Genomic DNA, 22868 nt, shown 5'->3' with positions numbered 1-22868 from the left:
TATAGAGAGAGAGAGAGAGAGAGAGAGAGAGAAATAGGTATGTTTGGTACCAAGCACAAATTTTGTGCTTGGTAGTGAGGTGACACATTCCTCTCCGTTCATTCAAATAGGAGGACCACATTCACATGGGTTGAGGAGTGCATGAGGATAATATATATATATATATATATAGAGAGAGAGAGAGAGAGAGAGAGAGAGAGAAATAGGTATGTTTGGTACCAAGCACAAATTTTGTGCTTGGTAGTGAGGTGACACATTCCTCTCCGTTCATTCAAATAGGAGGACCACATTCACATGGGTTGAGGAGTGCATGAGGATATGCAACCATTTGAATGAGTGGAGGGGATGTGACACCTCACTACCAAGCATACCCATTTTTCTCATACACACACACACTTATAAGAAAGCATGTCTTTATAATATTTATATATGTATATGATATATAATTATATACTTATAAGAAAGCATATGCGTTTTAATATTTAGACTTATTGCCTCAAAAATATTAGGATCAGTTAATGACAAACTTTAATTTGGATAGACATTGAAATAAACTGGTCCGTTACATAGACTTGTTTTCATTATTCCCATTAATGATTGGGTCCAGTCAAGACATCTTGCATCTCTTAAGCAAGTTAATAAAGAGGCGTTTAACCCTTGTAATGTCAAAGGCCTAAAGGCTATTTGGATTAAGCCTATATAAATATATTTGTATTTATCCATATATGGTTCAATATCAATTGAACCAAGTAATTATATGGTCTGTTCATCGTGATCTATAGTAGTGGTTCGTTCTAATGTTTTAATAGCAATTAACAGAGTATCCCTCTGAATTAGAGGCTTTAAATAAATGGACAATTCCAGATGTCCCTAATAGAGACATTTACAAAATCAGATATTTTGATTATTTTTTATAAGAAAATAATTATACAAATATTCATCTTCAAGTTGTAGGTTAACAATTAATTAGAATTGAAGATGCTATAGACAAATTAGTCAGTAAAATAAATGATATTATACCATCATTAAAATTATTAGAAAAAATAAAGCTCCTATATCAAATATAGAAAAAGCAACTATTAAAGCTCTCATTGATATATCAGGATTTAAATGTGGAGGTAAAGTAACATCTGAAATTATTGAAATATTATCTAAAAAACTAAACGATTCGAGACTACATTCTTTAGAGTATGAAGCATCTACCTCATCAGTTATTTCTAATGATGACAGTCCGTCAGAAGATGAAAGAAATCCAATTAATTTACAAACTATTCATAATAGTTCTTCAGAAGGAGAAATTACTCCAAACCAAATAATATCAATAGAAAATCAATTTTCATCTAATAATAAAATTAAAAATGGTCCTAAAAGGTTAGAAAGATATTATTATAAAAGACCAACACCAGCTAATGTATTATTTGAAGAAAATGATACTTATATACTTCTTGGCGTACAATTGCTAAATGGGCAATAGTAACAGTCCATCTACTTCATTTTATAAAGGTTTAAACGGTCTTATCAGCAAGGAAGATACTCCTGAATCATTTTCCTCAATAATTAAAAAAGAGGTAGAATGGAACACTATAAAACAATATGAAATTGTTCTATATTTAGAACAAGAGGATATTCCTCTTATGAATGATTGTGAAAAACTACGATAGAAATATCTGGATATAACATATTACCCGATTTTAGCTTTAAAAGTCTAGAGCTTGGATGGAAACCCTTGTTATACAAAAGGGTATGGAAATAACCCATTTCTGGAGTAACGACAATCATAATGTTCCCCCAGCTTTAGTAAATGTATTATTCAGGAAGTTATACGACTCAGAGATTGGGCAATGAGCCCTAATTAAGAATTACCCTTGGTAAAATCCCAAACAACCAAAGAGTTATATCATTTTAATTACTGGGATTATCAGCAAGCATTTTATAAAGTATTCTTATATCAGAATCCAAAAAATAAACATACATGGCTAATAAAGCTATGTTCTGAAGCTATTTATAAGGGATTATCATCTTGGTTCTTCGATTGGCGGGTTAATTATGATGCTAATATGGTAATTTTACCAGAACTCATTACGAAGTTATACTCTTCCTGGATAGAATCCCATCCAGTTATAATAAAATTAAATGATAATGAAATTATTGATGGATTATGTGCTATCTATTTTTTTGCTGAAACAGAGATACCCTGAATATGGACGTGGTCTTTTGACACAGATTGAACAAACTCTCATCTTCCTTATCTTAAAAGGAAATTTCATTGACGATGGTGGTCTGGAATAGTTGTTGAAGAAAAAATAAAACAATCGAAGAAATAATTAAGAGAAATAATAAGATTCTCGAAAATGCTATAACTCAAGAAGTTCAGAAAGAAAATCTATGTTGAAAATAGCAAAGATGATGAAAAGGAAATACCCTCAGGCATCTGAACCAGAAATACAACAAAAATTCTTAGAATATATGAAAAAAATAGTTTTTTGAAGCATTTGACACCAGTGATACTAAGTCAACCAAAAGTACAGGTTCAGAAGATATTATTCTTCCAGATGCTCAAGACCCTGATGATGACATTGATACTATGTGGAATACAGCAATGGGGATCCTGAATGATATTCATCCAGATAGCAAAGACAAAGGAGTTGCTTAAAAATCCTATTCTCTTTACTTTGTATAAAAGCATTTCCTTTTTGAATGACAGAAAGCAAAAGCATCAAATTTAGAGAGCGACGACGACATATCAACTTTAGGCTCACTTTCTAAGTGATTACGTGGGAATACCGTACAACTTTATAAAAATAAAAATAATGTATGAAAGTGATGTGTAAACTTTATAAGATTCCTTCTAAAAGCTTCGAAAGGCTTCTAAAGGTTATATATATCTGAGAGAAGATAGTCGAGTGATGTAAGATTGAAAAAAATAGTTTGTAGGAGTGTAAGATTGTAAGTGTTTTCTCCTCTTGTAGATTATTTCCTCTTATAATAAAAATATTTTCTTATAAAGTGTAAGATTGTAAGTGTTTTCTCCTCTTGTAGATTATTTCCTCTTATAATAAAAATATTTTCTTATAAAGCGGCGTGGATCAAGAAATAATTCTTCTTGTAGATTATTTCCTCTTATAATAAAAATATTTTCTTATAAAGCGGCGTGGATCAAGAAATAATTCTAAATTTTGCTAGTCTCACTCTGTAAGTAGTCTTTTACTTTTTGTTATTGCTGGGTGTTGAATAATTCTAAAGTTTGCTGATCTCACTCTGTAAGTAGTCTTTTACTTTTATTGTTATTGCTACGTGTTGTAAATTCAGTATCAGAGCCTTATTAAGCTCATTCATGTCTGGCTAAATTATTTCTTACGGTTTATCTATGTGAATATTAGCTGATAAGAATGTAGATTTAATATATGTTCTTTCTTTTCTTTAATTTTTTTTGTAGTTTTACAGTTTTGCCCCTAGAAACGTCTTAGGTGTTTTAAATAGCACTCGCAGCTATCAAATGTTTTAAATAGCATCACGAATTAAATCCATCGCCAAGAATTCATCAAGAACGAGAGCCAATCACCAAGATCCGTCATCAAGAGCTGACCAAGAGTCTGAGCTAATCACCGAGAAATCATCTAGAGTCTGAGTCTTCCGTCAAAAAATTTCAAGCGTGAGTTCTCCTACGTTAAGAGTTTGCAGATTTTTTTCCTTTTCAAACTGTGAGTTCTATTGTCCTAAGAGTTTGCAATTTCTCCTCCATTAATAGTTCTTGATCAGGGCAATGGCTCATTGCCTAATCTCTGGGTCGTATAACTTCCTGAATAATACATTTACTAAAGCTGGGGGGAACATTTTGGTTGTCGTTACTCCAGAAATGAGTTGTTTCCATACCCTTTTGTATAACAAGGGTTTTAATCCAAGCTCTAGACTTTAAACATAGAGTCGGGTAATATGCTGCATGCAGATATTTCTGTCGTAGTTTTTCACAATCATTCATAAGAGGAATATCCTCTTGTTCTAAATATAGAACAATTTCATATTGTTTTATAGTGTTCCATTCTACATTTTTTTTAATTATAGAGGAAAATGGTTCAGGAGTATCTTCCTTGCTGATTAGATCGTTTATTGCTTTATAAAAGGAAGGGGGTGGACTGTTACTATTACCCTTTTTAGCAATTGTATGTCAAGAATTAGGCTGAGAAAAAGGAGTATGAGTATGCTGCTGATTACTATCTCCTCTCCCCCTCCCTAAAGAAGAGGGACTATTCCGTCTTATTGGAACCCTATAAAAATTCACAAGAAAGTTAGGCAGATGATTATGACAACCTTTAATATATTCAATTTTGAATTGATACATAGCTAATTCTGCTTGTCATCTAGCAAATATTTGCTTAGAGATAAGATTTTTAACATCTTTTTTAATAACACATTTGGCTGAACTACAATCAATACGTAAGAGAAATTCTTGATTAAGAATATCATCCCTAAATTTAGAAAGATATTTAATAATCGACAACATTTCTTTTTTAATTGTTGAATAATTAAATTGCTCTTTATCCTATTTTCCAGAAGTAAATCGAACTAATTGTTCTTTATTTGTATCAGGATCTATTTGTTTGAGGATATCTCCGTAGCTTATATTCGACACATCTGTTTCAACTATTTTATACCAATGTATATTGGCTAATTGAATACGTGGTAGACATTTAACCTGAGATTTAATCTTTCGTATAGCTTCAGTATGTTTAGCTGACCATGAGTTTGCATTTTTCTTTAATCTACTATATAAAATAGATGTATCTTGTGCCAGATTTTTATAATAATCTGCTATGTAATTTAAAGCACCTAAAAATCTTTGTAACTATTTATTATCAGTTATTACATCAAGGAATTTGGATGCAAATTTAATGCTTCTATCTATAGGAACTATTGTTCTTTTATGGATATTATGACCCAAAAATCTAACTTGTGTTTAAAATAATTTTATTTTTGGGGCAGATATTGCTAACCCATTTCGTAATACCAAGTTACGAAATATTTCTAAATATTTAACATGTTGCTCAAATGTTGGTGAGAAAATTAAAACATCATCTATATATATAAAATCGGTAAAAGGAATGAGTATACCATTCATAATATTTTAAAATTCTGAAAGGGTATTTTTAAGTCCAAATGACATTACATTCCATTCATAATGCCCAAAAGGAACTATAAAGGTTGTTTTATATGTCTTTTTCTTCTATCTGAATCTAGTAATATCCAGATTTTAAATCAAATTTTGAAAATATTTTTGCATTATGAAGGCGATTTAACAGATCCCTTTTATTTGGAATGGGACATCTTATCCATTTAAGGACAGCATTTAAATGCTTGTAACTAATAACTAAGCGAGGAATACCTCTCTTGTTCTACATGATTATTTACATAAAATGCCGTACAACTCCAAGGCGAATAAGATTTTCTTATTAATCTTTTCTCTATAAGAGATTTTATTTCCTTTTTACAGAAGTCAAGATATTCTTTATTCATTTGACAAGGTCTTGATTTTGTAGGAATATTTTTCTCATCAAAATTATCTATATAGGGTAATGAGATAATATGTCTTTTCCTGTCCTAAAAAGCATTTGGAACATCACTACATACAGTTAATTTAAAATTTTCTTCTATTTGAGTTATTAACTCTTTATTCTTTTTGATTTGTTCTTCTATTTGAACAAATAATACTTCCTTCTTTTAGAAAATTAATCTGATTTTTTTTTAAGAAGCACATTTTTGACTTTGTTAAATAAACAAGTCTGAGGACCAGAAATGAATTCAAATATAGTTTCCTTACTTTTATAGGTGGCTTTAATGCCTTGGGTATCAATTTGATTTATAGGCATTATATTAAGCAAAAATGGAGTCCCAAGTATTACATGTTGGGATAAATTTTTGACTAAGACACATGGAATAGGGATACATGTTTCTTGTATACATATATGTGCATTAGGTAATTTATATTTTACATCTAATTTATTCCCATTGGCACTACTTAGTGTCTGGGTAGTTATTTCAAAAAACTGATGGTACAATTCCTTCATTGATACAATTTAAATCTGCACTACTATCTACCAGAGCTATTAGGTCTGGTATAAATATTTGCTCGGCTATTGCCAGAGTAATTTTTATATACCACTTTTGAGATGTAACTTGTTTTAAAATTTGTAGAAAGTCAGAACTTTCAATTTCATTGTCTTTTTCAGAATGTTTTGGTGAATTATTTTGTGGAGTAACAAGAGAATTATTATTCTCTTCTTGATCATTATCAATTTTAGAGATAATATATTTATTATCTTGTTTTAATAATATTACTTCCTTTTGTTAATTCTTGAGTTTCTTTATTAAGATCGGATAAAGAAAGAACTTTTGAAGTTGAAGCAGAATTTTGTTTTCTTTTTAAGACTTCGGACATTTTATAAACATTATCAATGTTTGGTTTTTCTTTTATTTCCTTAGTTTTTTCTAATAAAGACTATAATTTCTTTCTTTAACTCAGTAGAGATTTCTTCTGAAAGAATTTTATTATGAGATCTTGATTTGATGTTATAACATTTATAGATAAGCCGTTCATTTGAACAATAGCTTTCCAATAATTAGTATCATTATAATTATTAACTGAGCATTGACAAGGTTTATCCTCTTCTGATTCAGATGACGATGAATATGATTCATCTTATTCAGTATCACTATTAATCATAATTTTGTATAACATTCTTTTGAGACCTTCATCTTCTATCTCATTAATTTTCTTTTTCGTATAACATTTATTTGCATAATGTCCGATTTTTCCGCACTTATAACAGTGAATTTTATTTTTACATTTTTTATCCCTTTTAGATTTTTTCTTATCCTCATCTTTTTTTTTTTGAAAAAAAAATTCTTTTTCTTTTTAAAAGAATGTCTTTTCTCGTGCTTATTTTTAGTTTTAATTTTTTATTAGCCTTATATGGCTGGTCATAAGCAAATTGCTCACAAAATTCTCCTAATTCTTTTTGTCTAGTAAGCCTTTGAGACTTTAATTGATTTAAAAAAAAATAAAATAAGAGTGCCTGCATATACCTCTTGCAAAAAAATGAATGCGGTACAGTAAACTGGTATACTTAAAAGTAATCGGCTGTAGGGAGTTACTTGGTGTTGGAGAGAAGTGGAGAAGTGTTTTTCCTGTGACATCCAGTTTGCCAAGTTTTACATCATTATTCACCTTCAAGCTACTTTTTGTGATGATTTTTTTCTTATACATTTGTATTAGCTTCTTGCTATCATATTTATATTAATACTTTTTGGCTTCATTTGTCTTTCCCTGCTAGAAATGGATGAAAGAAGTATTGAAGTGAAACACTTAACTTCTCGTGTTGAACAACTTCAACATGGTATTATCTCTTACATCCTTTCGGTCGTTTATCAGAATTTTTTACTCCTTATTTTTACTCTTTAATTGTAATCTCGTGGTGATTTTTTTTGCTTTTAATTATGTATCAATGTCTTACAATCATACTCAGACACTCTATATTAATGCTTATTGACTTCATTTCTTTCTCTCTCTGATAGAATTGGATGAAAGAGGTGTTGAAGTAGAATACTTAACTTCGCGTGTGGAACAACTTCAACATGGTATTATCTCTTCCATCCTTTCTGTCATGTATCTGAACCTGACCTGCTATATATTCTACATTTGGCTGTTATTTTTATGTTGTACTAATTGATTCAATAGATTGTATGATTGTAATTATCTGCTATGTAGTTTACTTGCATGCCAAGTTGGTTTTAGGCGAGTTACATGTTTTCATAGTAGAAGGGTAGCATCCTTTTTTCTTATGCAGAATGCAGAAGAATATCCTTTTAGTACTTGATTATGAACGCTATTCTGCTTTTATGCAAATAATGGAGCATGGATTAAGCCTAGGCCAAGCACCTTTCTGTTGAGACCTTATCACTTGTGATATAAATTCATTTCCTTTGGGACTAAGGACATGGTGGAAATCATATTACATTGTTTTTCTTTGCATTGTTGTACATAAAGATCTGCATATGATGGTGTTGTCATGCAGAGCGTGCCGAACTCCAAAAAGATATTGAGCAATTATGCCTCCAACAAGCTGGCCCTGGTTATCTTGCTGCAGCTACTCGAATGCATTTCCAAAGGTGTGCTGTTATCTCTTAAGTTTTCTATTGCTATTCTTGTTTTTGTTGTGAAAGTAACATCTTGTTATAGTCTAATTGATCACCTATTAGGACAGCTGGTTTGGAGCAGGAGATTGAGGGCTTAAGAAAGAAACTAGCTGTATGCACAAGAGAGAAGCACAATCTTCAAGAGGAGCTTTCTGAAGCTTATCGAATTAAAGTCTGTTCTTTGCTATCTTGGATATCTCTCTCTCTCCCTCCCTGCCTCCCTCCCCCCCCCCTCCCCATATTACCAATTTTTCATTTATGTTTCTATGTTGTAATTTTCAGAGCCAGCTGGCTGATTTACACAGTGCAGAAGTTTTGAAGGTAGTATTTCATCTTTAAATGTTTCAAATGCCGTATAATTGGAATTTCTGAATCTTTTAGGATTTAGATGCACATGTTGATCTTACCTCCGTGTTGTGACTTTACATGCACATAGTTTATGTATGAGTGCTGCTACGGGGACCCAAAATATGGGACCAAGGGAGGAGACAGGTGAGGTGTCCCCTCCCTATTGCATAATGAGTTGGCATGACCAACTCATTATGCAATAGGGAGGGGACACATCACCTGTTTTCTCCCTTGGTCCCATATTTTGGGTCCTTAAATCATTTTTCTTTATGTATAATACATTTTGGTACATGCATTCAAGCTCAATCCTATGCTACAAAAATATTACAATGATTTTCTATGGATCTTTTGAGTTATAATTCGAGTAGTAAAATTGCATCTACTTTAATCGAGGGATCTAAGAACGAATCCACAGAAGGAACCAAGATCGTATTTGTGGTACCACCAGGCGCGGGAGACCTTCTCTTAATTAATCAGAGACTACAAAGACACTACTCAAAAGATCACACCTTTTTCACTGGATAAGATATAAAAATCTCCAAGCTTTTAGCGTCCAATACAAATACCAAGGAAATGCTAAAGGCTGATCGTCTAGAGAAAAGACACTGAGAGCTGATGGGGGAAAAACGACCCTCAAGACCTCCTCCTCATGTTCTATCTGTTTTCCCTCTATTCATCCTGCAGAAGGTTACCCAACTTCTGCCTAAGGCATAGTAAGCCGGCCTCACTAGTCAGAATGTACCCTTAAGACTATCTTCTTGGTAAAAGAAAAGGGCTGACCAATGCATGAAGCTCAAGCTATGTTGCACAGATACGGGTGCAGACATGGACATGGGTATGGATAGAAGACACGGAAAAATAGTAAAAGTTAGGATACTAGGACACGACTATATATATACATATTAAAATTAATAATCTATATGAGATCGATATTTTTTCCCCACATGTTATAAGAACTACAATCCTCATGCAATTGTTATGTTTTCTTTCATTGAGTAGATTACAAATTGATAAATCACTCATATTTGAACTAGATACCCAAACGACCCTTTAAAATCATACTTGTGAACAAAGTTTGTGCTAAACTAACCTTTCTCGAGTCCAATGAGTTGCATAAATTTGAGGTGAAGTGTGCGATATATGTTAAAAAAGTAGGGGTGTCCATCCGTACCAGGCACCCTGCCCCGGAACTGCCCCGGAAATCCGAGTCTGGGCCGAGCAAAAGGCCTTGCTCGGACCCAGGTGTACCGGGCCGGGCTCGGGTCTGGGTCCAACCAGTTTTGGGCAGGACACCGGAAAAGCCATATTTTTTTCCTTTTCTTTCTTTTTTTCTCAAAAAAATTGTAATACTTTTTGCAAAAAATCACTTAGAACTTTTGCAAAAAATATCTAACTTATAAGTATGTATAAGTATCAATGTTATAGAAGACGTTAGACGGACTAGGCGTTTCAGCCAGCGCCTAGACGCCTAGACATACACCTAGGCGGCACTTAGGCGTTTTACTATCTTTAAAATTATTTAATTAAAATAATTGATAAAAATATGTATTAAATTCATTAATTTTTTTTTAAAAGATAGCAATCTTAGATCCACAGTAAACCATGTATAGTTAAATACTAATAGCTAAAATAATAACTAACAATATTATAGAAATCGCTAGGAGGTCTATACGTTGGACTCGATGCCTAGAGCCTATGAGGTTTTCTTTTTTATTTTTTAATTATAATAATTGATAGTAAATGTTAATGTTATAGAAGGCTTAGGTGTCGGATTGATGTCTAAGCGGATTTGTTCTTCATTTAAGTGACGGTCGAGGAGGTTTTGTTGAAGGTCGGAGGAGGTTGTGGAGGTGTTCATATTTGGAGATTAAAGGTGTTTGGAGGAGGTTGGAGGATGTGGAGATTGCAACACAGAAATCATGATCAAGGCCTAAAGGGTGCAGTCCACGTAAGCAGACAATGCTCCCCTAAAGTATATACTTATACATATATACTATAAGTATGCTTATAAGTATATACTTATAACTTATGAGTATATATATATTTATAAGTATGCTTATTTATATATATGTATTACATAGTTATATTACAAGAAGCGTTTCACGAGTTTTTGACTAAAACATGTGTTATATAATTGGATACACGTCTAAATAAATATATGCTTTATATCCAAGAAGTTTCCAAGGAGTGTCAGACATGAACACAGATACAAGGGCCTAAATGAAGTGTCCAGGTAACTTAGAGCTCTAGGTATGCATAGGTCCGAGAAGCGGTTGGACCACGTTGGGTTTATATATGCAACCTTTCCTTGCATTTTTACAAGAGACTATTTCCATGAGTCAGTTGACAAAGTTCTAGGGGTGTGTTTGGCAACTCCAAATAAAACTAGTTTTTTCTTAACTAGGCCAAAGTTGGTCCGTATAGGAGTTGGTCGAAAAAAAACTAGTTTAAAGGCTAGAATTTGAACACGAAAAAACTAGTTCAACTTGGGCCCAAATTTTGCCAAACTAAAAGCTAGAACGTAGGTTGTTCAACTAAAACAAATTTTGTAGAGTTGCCAAACACACACTATGTGTCAAGTTTAAACATGACTTGGTGCTAAATTATCTTCTAGGCATCAAATAATATTTAACCAAGCCCTTGCTAGAATTACTAATTTGATTTTAACGTAAGTAATGTACTCTTAGAGGGTTTCAAGCATAAAGCTAGAGTTCACAATGTTCTCTACCTTGATTTTCTAACCACCTAAGGCGGGTTAGTCAAGTAGAACTCAAAACTAGAACTGAGATAGTTTGTGGGATAAAATTAGCGTTTTTCATGAAAACCACCTTTAAAACAGGGTGGTTATACGAAAACCACATTTAAGTTTTAATTTATACAGAAATCATCTTAAAAGTTGGCTTAGCATTTAATCAACTGTCTTTGTCTGATTTCTGGTTTAAATTTCTCTCAATCCCTATAATACCCTCATCAAGTACACATGCTAAGCACTTGTTTCCCACTTAACCCATCATCAACCTCACTCCTCTCTAGCCAATAAAATTCTGACATTAATCTCCATTCTCAACCTCAATCAAACCCTAAAAATGGAATATTGCCAACAACTAATCGACTCTCACCTCCCACCTCACCCTCTTCCATCCTCCTCCAAATATGGGCCCTCTTTGTCTCCTATTTCTAGGATTTGATTGAGGTAGGAAATGGTGATTAGGGTTAGGATTTGATTGAATAGAGAGAAATTTGAGGTTAAGGGTGGGTAAAGCAGAAATATGTACTTAACGTGTGTAATTAGAAAGGGAGTCATATGGATTGAGTGTAAATTTAAACCAAAAATTGGCCAAAAGTAGTTGATTGAAAGCTAAACCTACTTTTAATGTGATTTCTGTATAAATTAAAAATTGAAAGTGGTTCCCATATAACCATCCTATTTTAAAGGTGATTTTCATGAAAAAAAATCTAAAATTTTATGGTGTTAGTCAATTAGAACCTATGAAGCACGGACACGCATAACATGAAGCCGTGTCGTGTCGTGTCCGTGTCGGACACACGTGTCGAACACACGTATCCTATGTATTTTTTAGGATTTGCCTCGTGTCGGCGTGTCGGATGGCCGTGTCGGATCCGTGTCCGTGCTACATAGATTAGAACTAGAGCTAGTATAAAATTTTACGGTGTTAGTCAATTGGAGCTGCAACAAACTAGAACTTGGATAATAGTAAAAAATTGTCCCACCTTTTTCATTTCTCTATACAAAAATGAGAGTTGTAGTCCCTCAAATTATCCCAACTTTTAACTTAGAACTAATTGGTAAAAAACTAGAGCTGTTATATGTATATATTTTAATTCCATATTTACTTTTTTTCCATCCTTTCTTCCTCCAATATTCAGCCCTATCATTAAACCATGCGCTCCATCAGATCGGACTGCCTCTCCTCTCTTTATATGTTATTTTCTTTTTAACCGACTATTAGATTTCTATAATTAATTTAGTAAAAAATCATAGGTCCATAACTAATAAAAATAATTGAAATTGAGATATGAAGGAAAGAGATCCAGGGGAGTAAAAAGGGAAAGTACATCAGATGCTTTCTTGCTCCCAAGTTTAGCCTGATGTCAAATTTGAATCTGCTCTTTCTAGTGTCCAATATCGCACATATCGAAGCTCTTGTACTTGTTGCGATATCAAAAAGGAAAGTACATCAGGAAACTGTTTGCCTTCAATGTGCTATCCTTATCCAGCAAAATATGTGTTTCACCTGCTGCAGAATTAGTTGAACTCCACTTACATGGACCTGATATATCTCAGGTAGCTTTACACTATTCATTAGAAACATTTGCACCTTGTGCCTGAAATTATCAACGGAACTAGATGATCACACATTTTTGATATGTAATGTACATCATCGGGATCATAAATGCTCATCAAATATCTTGACTTCATTGTTCTTACACCAGCAATCTAACAACTTGAACCATAACACAACTGAATATGCCATTTTTCTCTTTGAACAAATCAGACCAAGGTCTTCTAGAGCTTGTGGTGCAAAGTTCTGAATTTCAAAATCCACTAAGGATAGCCGTGCAGGAGGCTCCCACCATTGTAGGCTTTAGGGAGGGTCAGATGTACGCAGGCTTACACCCATATGCGAAGAGGCTGTTTCCAAGATTTTAACCCATGACCTCTAGGTCACAAGGCAACAACCATACTGTTACGCCAAGGCTCACCCTCATTCCAGAATCCACTAGTCTGATAAAATATTGATACCAATAAAGATCATTAATGCATCTTTATCAACACTATCATCAACCATCATCACTACTGCATCTGTTATATCAAATTCTTCCTCTTTGCATGCTGCAGTCATTAACATTTGCTGTGATTGAGTTCCTTTCAACGATGAACTGCTGGCTATTTTATTTGAATTCATTCTAGATCGTGCCATCAAGAGACATTCTCCAGTCTGTTCCCTTTTTCTTTGACTCTATGGGATCGACAGTCCTTGCAACTTACCTTGTATATGAGAGACATCGCTGTTATACTGAATTAAGAAGACTGCAGATTTAAATAATTCCCCCGGGTGAACTTTACTACCCTTGAACAATGTAGCATTTGTCTTCATAACCATCATTATCATAATCATCGTCGTCGTCGTCGTCGTCGTTGTTATTATTATCGTCCTCATTGTTGTTTATCTACTGTGGTTATTTACATTTTTGCTGTTCTTCAAGGAACATAATTTCTTATAGTTGTACCTAGGAGTCTTGATGTCTCATTATGTTTTTTCCAATGCCCTTATGAGTACAGAAATACAATTTCCTGTCTTTTAGGTTTTAATCGTATGGGCCCTGTAGTTTGAAGTTGAATTTTGAAGCAATGTGGAGGGTTCTACTGATTCAACTTGAAAATGATTTCTTTTTGTGAATCTGTTAATTCAATTTAAAGCTATACTAATTTTTTTGGGGCTGGTGCAGAATAAGGAAGCAGAGAAACAGTTGAAGTTCTTCCAAAGTTGTGTTGCTGCTGCATTCTCAGAAAGGGACCATGCTTTAATGGAGGTACAAACTGTAAACGTAATTTTACAGAGTTCATTTTGTTTACGAAGTCTTTTTTTTTTTCTTTTGCTTCTTATGCAAATGATCTGCTCTATTTGTTCATGCAGTCTGAGAGGGTGAAGGAGAGACAGCACAGTGCATCTGAAAGATTAACCATTGCTGAGAACAGGTACTCATCAGACCTACGTCTAGCCTCTTCATATTTTCTTTTAGTAACTGATCTTTGCCTTGTTGTTCCCTATGTTTGTTTAACACAAGATTCAAAACTTATGTCTAGCATCTGAAAAACTTCATGGTCCATGAATCTGTGGTTTACATTGTTATATTTGTTATATGTATCACTGTGAATGGTATTGAGTGTAATACAGCATAAGATTAGGTTTTCTTGTGGAGTGTTAAGTTCTTTCCTGATTTTCAGTTTGGTTACATACATTGGATATTGTTAAAGTGTGAAAAATGCAGTTACAAATCTAAAACAACCAACTCTAGTATAATTTTAGATATGTCTAATTATTTAGAGGCTGGTTTGCACATATCTTTGATCCTTTCATTCCTGTGGCATGCACTGTGTCGGTTTCTATTGTACATTGTAACCATCTCCAATTATTCTTATGCATTTTTTTGTCTACTGGAACATTCAACATTGTATAATTGCACAAGTTTCATATCCTATCTTTTATCCTTCGCAAATTGTCTCCATCCATGCGATGATAAAACACACTCTTCAATTTCAATGTCTTCTTGAACAATTGATACGACCGTGTGAAATGACCAATCTCAACTAATTATTTTCCATCTATATGAATTGTTTTTTCCTCATTTATTCTCATTGTTTTTTTCTATTGTATTTCCCATATATTTTGTTGTTGTGCTAACGTTAAACTTTAGTCCGCAGATCATTTCTTCATTTGTACTTAGAAAAATATCCCCTCTCTAGTCTCATCAACTTACCTATGTTATTGTCAAATAACATACACCATGAGAGATTAAGTTGGATGTGCTGGAAAGTAAGCCAAGAATTAATTCAAAGAGCTAGGAGTCCTATCTCTTTGAACTAGGAGATTAGTAGTCGTTTAATGTTAGCCTTGGTGACAGGAATAGTTATCATTTGAAGTTTTTCCAATGGTAGGTGCTACTGTATCACACTTGTGATGAACAATTGTTAAAATTATTCTCCGTTTTTTTTTAAGTTTTACTCTACGGTAGCTGGGTACTTCTAATCTGAAGACGTACCCGTACTTGACATGTACCCATACCCAAACTCCTTGCACACTCCTTGCACCTTGTATATATATGCTTACATATTTATTCACGCGTGTTCTCAATTATACAATACATGTTTAATTTAAAACACTTGTCATACATTTTTTGGACTTGTATTATACACTTCACATCCACTTCTTGGAACTCATGGATATCGGTCAGGTTCCGAATTATGATTTTGAAGTGTCATTTAGATGTCTAGTTCAAACACTAATAATTTTCCGATTCATAATCCACATAATAAGATAAACATAAAAATGTTATAAGAATTTTAATTCTCATCCTTGTTCTCATATCAATTATTACTTCCAATATATAATATATGTGTATATACATATTTATATAGCCGTGTCCCCATACCTTACCTTTTACAAATTTGTTGTGTCTTGTATCCGTACCTGTACTCTCACCTGGCACCCGGACCTGTACCCATGCAACATAAGTTTTACTAAAGGATGTGAAAGGTGACACTTTTATGATTTTTCAATATGTATAAATTGGTTTTGCTGGGTTAAGGGTCATGGGTGACTAAGTGACTATAAGGCATTAAGTTGATATCTGTTTTCTAGTACTACATAGATTCGTGATCTGACGTTTGGTGGTTCTGGCAGAGTGGAGGAACTCCAATCAACATGCAATGACGAAAAGCAACGTAATGCCAACTTGAGGATGGAAATAAGGCAATTGAAAGATCAAAATGAGACATTTGAGAAGGTACATACGTTTTAGGTTTTCTTCCTGTTTTTTCTTGTAATGACATTTATATGTCATCTTAAACAATATATTGTATTGTATTTATTCTTATATTTTATGCTGAAAGTGACTGAGTAATATTCCTGGTGGATATACGTTTCTTCCTGTCATTCTCCTTCTAGTGGATTTATTGCTCCAATATTGCAGTTGAAGTATGGAGCATTTTGTTCTATACACCAGTTGCGCACAGTAGTCTGTGCTATTTTGCTTTGGCTCAAGGTCGATACATTACATAATTTTAAAGTTATTGTTGATCAATATATAAACAATAAATCTTTCCCCCCTTTCGGTTACTTAGGCTATGTTTGGTATTTCTTTTGCTTATGGTATAGTAAGTCCTTTAAAAGGACTTAAATGAAAGTACCTTCCATAAATTTTTATATGGCTAAAATGTTTAGTTGCTTTAAAATTTTATGTGCTTATTAAGATATATAAGTAAGTCAATAGTTTTGGATGAAGTTTGGGAAGAATTGATGTGTTGGAGAGAACATTCTGACAAAGAAAGGGATAGAGAAATAAAAAGAGGTTCAAAATTTGGTTAGGACGCTAGATTCCACTAAATATTATGCGAGGAAAAAAGATCAAATGCTTGGACTTTCTAAGCTTGCAGTTGATACATGCCAGCAAATCAGGCTTCTTCAAAGATGCTTCTTGTCAACTTATGTGCTTTAGCAACTTGGCCATTATCAATTTTTCTTCATGCAGTTACTTGATTTAAAGTTGTTAACTCATCAGAATTAGTGATAATAATACAGTGATAGGCATCTTAGAAAAATTCACTTTGCCAATTCATTTGCACACTGTTGCATCCTGCAATTTTTTCTTCAGGAGATGATATTTTGTCTTTTTAGGTGGTTAACAAGTTCTATGAGATCCTTGAAAAAGAGACCGGATCTTCAGGAGATCACACATGGCAAGGAAAATGTTCGCGTCTTCTAGATGATCCTGCAGACAGCTGGATTTACAATAGTGATAGTAAAGCCTCCACTTCGAAGTACATTGTAAAGTTCAAAGCCCTCATTTACTTGATGATTACTTCTTTACTTCCATTTTTCTGAATCTTATTTATATGCTTGGAACAAAAAGGTTATATGATGTTCAGAGCTTTCTGCTCACCAGGGGAATTGTTCTATGTTTATATATTTATAATCAAATGTCTGCATTTATCTGAATCTTCTCTTCTATTCCTAAATCTAGCAAAGACTTGGACGACCATTTACCTAATCATTTATGCGTGGGGTTTACTGTTTGACATCGAATAAATTTCTCTTGGATTTTTGAAGGGCTACAATTTCTTGTCCAGGAGGGTTAGAAAATATCTAATGCACCACTTTTCCTACATCTAGTCAAATAAAATTTAGTTTTAAAAACTGTCCAAGTTTAATACTATAACTTTGCAATGGATGACACATCATCCAAATTGAAGATCCAACTGTTGGATGTAATATACTACATATAAGATGTTCTCATAACATTCTACTCATGTAATATACTACATATAAGATGTTCTCATAACATTCTACTCATGCATCAGGGTGGCCACAAATTGAGTTATCTTTTTCAAAATGTAAAAGGGTGAGCCTTGGCACAGTGGTAAGGTTAATGCTTGGAGGTCATGGGTTCATATCTTGCAAACAGCCTCTAGAAAATTTTTCTAACAAGAACATAATGAGAACTTCTACGTGGATTCCATAACGAGTCCTATTATAGAATCATATAGATGATATTCACCATTCATCTTATTCAGCAAATCCATGGTCTACGAGTTAGAGATTGGTTGGGTTTAAAAATTATTGTTCAGCATTAGCTGAGAAGAGAGAGAGAGAGAGAGAGAGAGAGAGAGAGAGGGAGGGAGGGAGGGGGGAAAAGAATGAAAAAAGAAACACTTGTAGAAGAAAAGCATTGTTTTAATGTCTGGGTAAAATTCTTCCATCTTCTTTATCTTTCCTCTAATTGTGTTAGGCTACCCTAGCGGGGGGTGAGTAGGGTTGTGTCTAAACTAGGTTATTTTTATATAGTTCTAAAGCTAAATAAGCGGGAATAAACAACCAAGCAATTAATCAAACACAAACACAAAAGATTTTTCGTGGTTTAGCATGACGCCTACATCCACAGACTTCACCCAAGTGGAATTGATCCACTATATGAGAAAGTACCGAACTCCCAAGTTCGTCAAAGCTCTTACACTTGATCCTACCAAATCTCAGCAAGGCGTAAAGCCAATACAACTCTCAGACGATCTCTCACACTAATTCTACCCCAAGACTGAGAATTCTAGCGGAATCAATTCAACCTTGATCCACAGGTTGACAATTCAAATTGAAAAGAGTATTAAGATAAAAATACATCCCTTGATCTTTTGTAGATGATGCCGATGTCTCTGGGGATCTTGTAGCGTTGATGTTATTAGAAACCTCCGAGAGATCAAAGTCGAAAAGTTCCAATAATCCTTATATGAGAAAAAAACCCTAGCTTTTCTCTTTTCTCTCTCTAAAAGAGAATTCTCTAATCCCTGCAATCTCTCTTCTCTCTATTCTCTAATCTGTAGGAGAACAACCCTAGAAATGTATATGTCAAATATACCTCAAAGAAAACGGTCCAGATTACATATCTGAAAAATCAAGCGATGCAGCTCAACTCGTCGACCAGCCGCCTGGTCTTTTGGCACCAGCTGGCTGCCCTATAGACCAGCCGCCTGGCCCGGATGTCTGGTCTAGGTTCTAGCCACCTGGTGTCTAGGAACCAGCCGCCCCTGTAATTTTTCCAGAGAGCCTGTTCTTTGTCAAGCCAACTTCATCCGCCTGATGTATATTACCAGCCACCTAGATTGAATTTCAGCCACCTGATGTCTTGGTCCAGCCGCTTTGTATTTGTATCAGTCTGTGTGCATCTTTTGTGCATGATTTCAGCCACCTGACTGCCAAGACCAGCTGTCAGATTTTTCTGATCCTATCTCGCTAAAACCTTCATAACTTAAGCTTTACAACTCCAAATCAAGTTTGTTTATTCCTCTAGATTCGTAACAAAGATATGGACATTCCGATATGCTCAAAGTTAATTTTAGCTTTCAAATATCTTTCCAGGATTAATTGTGAACTTTGTATAACCTGCACAATTCATCTCGAAACACCATCAAATATATATGAACATTTGTTATTAATTAAACCGAGTTGATTGGGTGATCTACATCCAACAAAGACTATTTACACTATGAAAAGGCGCGAGTCATTTAGAAAGTTGACTCATCATGGAATTTTTATTACTTGAAAATCTCCCTGTGCTCACCCATGACGTCAGGTCATATGCCCATGACTAGAGTGTAATAGAAGAGTTTTCACCTATCTATGAAGAACAAGGTTGGAATCCATATATGATGATTCTAACTGTTCATTAGTGATGCACATACTAAACCTCATATGGCAACGGTTACACGGATTTGAAATTTTATGTATTATGCAAATCAAAATAATTGGTTTCTAAGACTGTTGCAGGCTGCTCATTTTTATACTGTGAGATGATTGGCTAGTAAATTTTCATTCATGAATTTTTGATCCAAAATGGATTTAGAATGTGTAGATCATACTGAAGTTTTTGGATCATTATATATGGATGTTCAACTTGTTTTTTTGCAAGTTGATATAGGCTCTTACATTATACCTTGTGTACAGTAAACTCTGCACACATATACACAGATACACATCTGACTACTTTTTGAAACTTTGGAACCAAATAATTCCTATCAAAATTCAATGTTTAACAATTGATATTAAAGGTTCTTAGCATTAAAGTTGATTTACATCCTCTGAAGTTTTCAAAAACAAATAAGGTCAAGTTATAAAGTTCTTTTCCAAATAAATCAGCAAGCATGAAAGTGAACTGTCTAAAAACCGAGTTGATTATTTGATGGTGTAACGCTTAATACATAACACAAACTAGTTCGATAGAGTTTTAAAGTGTTTAGAGCAAGTTCAAAAGTTGGATTGGAATTTTCTTTGCCATAAAGTGTAGATTCAAGTAAAATAACATTTCTGTCAATCTCATATGTTTGGGTAAGAAAGCATTTGATTTTTTTTGGGTTTGTAGACACCTGAGACGATATAGATCAATTTCCATGAATTGAACTGTAAAAACTGATGTCATGACATCAAATTCTAGCGAGTCCAAGTCTATCTGATACATATGGATACACATGCATATAAACTTGGTCTGTTTAATTATTATATATTTTACCTATATATTTATTTAGAGTTAATTTTTAGGTCTCTATTATGCTCTAGTCTCATGGAAACTCTGGTTATCTCCTGTTTATTCCACTATTTTCAGACTGCTTCCTTTCAGTTGTTAGGGAGTTGGTTGGCTGTCTTTCATTGCCAGATGTACCGAGGTTTATTTTTCTTACAACCTTATAATTTATCTAGTTGGTTGCGAATTTTCGAATGTTAATTTCCTGGCATCATTCTTTTCGAGAATATTCACTCGGATATGAAGGAGGGTGAGGCAAACTCCCACACCTGCATACGTAAAAGAGAAAGGAGTATCAAGACCAACGATAAGTCTTAGTAATTCCATAGTTGATCATGATGGCAGCAATAAAATGTATAAGCTGTGTCTTTTTGTTAATATTGCTAAGTTTTGACTTATTTTTGACCTTTGTGTACTTGATAGAGCAAAACTTGGAATATCAACACAAATTGAATTGCACACAACCCTTTCTTCAGGAATATATTACTTTGATCATGTTTTGAGTGGCGTTCATTCTGTGTCTTGCTTGCAAGCCTGTAATATGAATTATGAATAACATAGATGGATTTCTCCTGGTACTTCTTCTTATAGCTTTAAGAAATATATATGTGCAGGCCTCTTTAGAAGAAGAACTTGAGAAACGGAAAAACTCTATTGATAACCTTCAATCCAACTTAAGAATGGTATGTCATGGACTGTATATTACAAAGCATAAGTTCCTTAATCTGGGTTTGGTCAACCAACACCCTCCCTTTCTTTGCTCTTACAGGGACTTCAGATCGAGAGACATATGAAAAAAAATGTTCAATTTCTAGAGAGAAAGCAAGTACGGATTTAATTTGTTAGGAAGATGATACTTTCCTGTATATTTGTATGCATCTCTATTTTTCCTATCTCACACCTGCCTTTTTAAATGTAGAATATTTTGGTCAGCACTGTTAAGAATGGGTTGTCAGCATTGCATGATTTTTATAATCAGCAAAGATCTGAAGTCATGAAAATACTGGAAGAAGAAACATCAAAGATGAAGCTAGTTCTTGTTGAGATCCAGGAGAAGCTAAATCAAATTCAGATTAAGAGCAAGTTGCAATGTGAGACTACTGAAAGGGGACGGCATTGTGTTGATGATGAATGCAAGGACGTGCATATTACCGGTGATCTTTGTTCTGGTGCTTCTGCTGAGGTTGTTTTCCTAATTTCTTATTAATATACTCTTCTCCATAAAACAAGTTATTATTATCATATAGATCAGTTGTTTAACTTGTCTATTCTCATTCTTTTTCTGTGACATCTGGGTCACATTTTAACGTCAGTTTCATGATTTACCTAAACCATTATATGCATTTTTTTGTTTTTGGCCTGTTTTTGAGATCTCACTCTTTTATGTTGATACTTATCAGATAATAATGAATAAAATGCATTCTTCCATTTCTTCTTTAATTTTCTAATAGTTTTTCTAGTTAAAAATAACTGTGCTACAAATTCAGATTACAATTTGTTTATATTTGTTATTGTTATCTGGTTACACTTGTCCTTATTATTATTTTGCCCCATTCTTGGTTCCTTATGAGTATTTTTGTGTGCACCTCATAATGGGTTGACAGAGTTAGGTACCATTTGAATATCTTGGTGTTGTTATATACAAGTTTTTGTTATACTGCCATAGGAAGTAAAAGTAACCATTTTGAATATTAAGGGACAGCGGAGCATTAATGTATGTTTTTTTGGATGAATAACTTTACATGTTTAGGATGAGGAAGGTCAGTTCCATTTAGATGATAGATGTGAGTAGAAAATGTCACAGCTTTGATGTAAGGTGACCAAATGCTTAGTTTTCAGCTAGTTGATTAACTACCTACAAGGTTCTGCATTTTATGCGTACTTCCATAATGGACATTGCCCAATTTGCAAACATTCCTCCAGCTTCAATCCGGTAGTGCCCGCTGACATGTAGAATGTTCCAATTGTGTTTAGTGTCCAAGCTGTAATTCCAAATGCTTGAGTTGATATGTTTCTTTTCCAATGCATGCTGATTCTTCATAGTTCAGTGAAGTCTCAACATGAAGGAGTATTTCTGTTTGAGTATGAAGTAGATCAAGAAGTGGAAGCTGTATGTCCATTTCCAAGGAGAAGTATATTTGATCAAGCAAAAAAGTTATCTTACAAAAGTGCCTGGTACTAGAAATGAGTTCGTCAAAGGAGGGATTCCTGTAAGAACAGAAGGAAAACACATTTTCCGGGAGAGAGATTCAGCTATTAGAGGATTGGAAATTTTACTTCTTCAGGGAGGGGCCTTAAACTGGTAACCCTAAGGTCTCGATATCTTTGACTAACCTTCTGAGTATGCACCCTCTGCTTCCATTGATAAACCTCCCTGAATTTTGTCATAAAACCTGTATAGGGTTGACTTCTGCTTACTATCCAGTTGTAGAAATTGTCAATTTTTCTTGTTGCTTTCTTGCATGGATGTGCTTTGTTTAGACCTTTTTTTGGGTGTTTTTTCTAGGTGTTTTTTCTAG

At 33.9% G+C, this 22868-nt stretch overlaps 1 protein-coding gene across 6 annotated transcripts in view; it reads left to right on the top strand.

Annotated features, from left to right (window-relative positions):
* LOC109819783 (myosin-2 heavy chain) overlaps positions 1–22868 on the top strand; it is a 71607-nt gene that overhangs the window by 30151 nt on the left and 18588 nt on the right. For 3 of the 6 annotated variants that reach the window (XM_020385691.1, XM_020385689.1, XM_020385694.1), the window contains exons 2-13: positions 7329–7391; positions 7570–7632; positions 8070–8163; positions 8254–8362; positions 8473–8511; positions 14011–14094; positions 14199–14260; positions 15966–16068; positions 16959–17108; positions 20964–21032; positions 21119–21175; positions 21269–21532. In XM_020385691.1, coding sequence (XP_020241280.1) covers positions 7331–7391; positions 7570–7632; positions 8070–8163; positions 8254–8362; positions 8473–8511; positions 14011–14094; positions 14199–14260; positions 15966–16068; positions 16959–17108; positions 20964–21032; positions 21119–21175; positions 21269–21532 — 1155 coding nt within the window. In that variant the 5' untranslated portion in view covers positions 7329–7330. Of the gene's footprint in view, positions 1–3535; positions 3653–7326; positions 7392–7569; positions 7633–8069; positions 8164–8253; positions 8363–8472; positions 8512–14010; positions 14095–14198; positions 14261–15965; positions 16069–16958; positions 17109–20963; positions 21033–21118; positions 21176–21268; positions 21533–22868 lie in introns of those variants that run through there. The other 3 variants (XM_020385690.1, XM_020385693.1, XM_020385692.1) reach the window with 3 other exon arrangements.

Source organism: Asparagus officinalis, chromosome 8 (assembly GCF_001876935.1).
Source record: "Asparagus officinalis chromosome 8, Aspof.V1, whole genome shotgun sequence".
In the NCBI taxonomy this organism is placed as follows: Eukaryota; Viridiplantae; Streptophyta; class Magnoliopsida; order Asparagales; family Asparagaceae; genus Asparagus; species Asparagus officinalis.
This window is presented reverse-complemented; position numbering and strand designations above follow the sequence as displayed.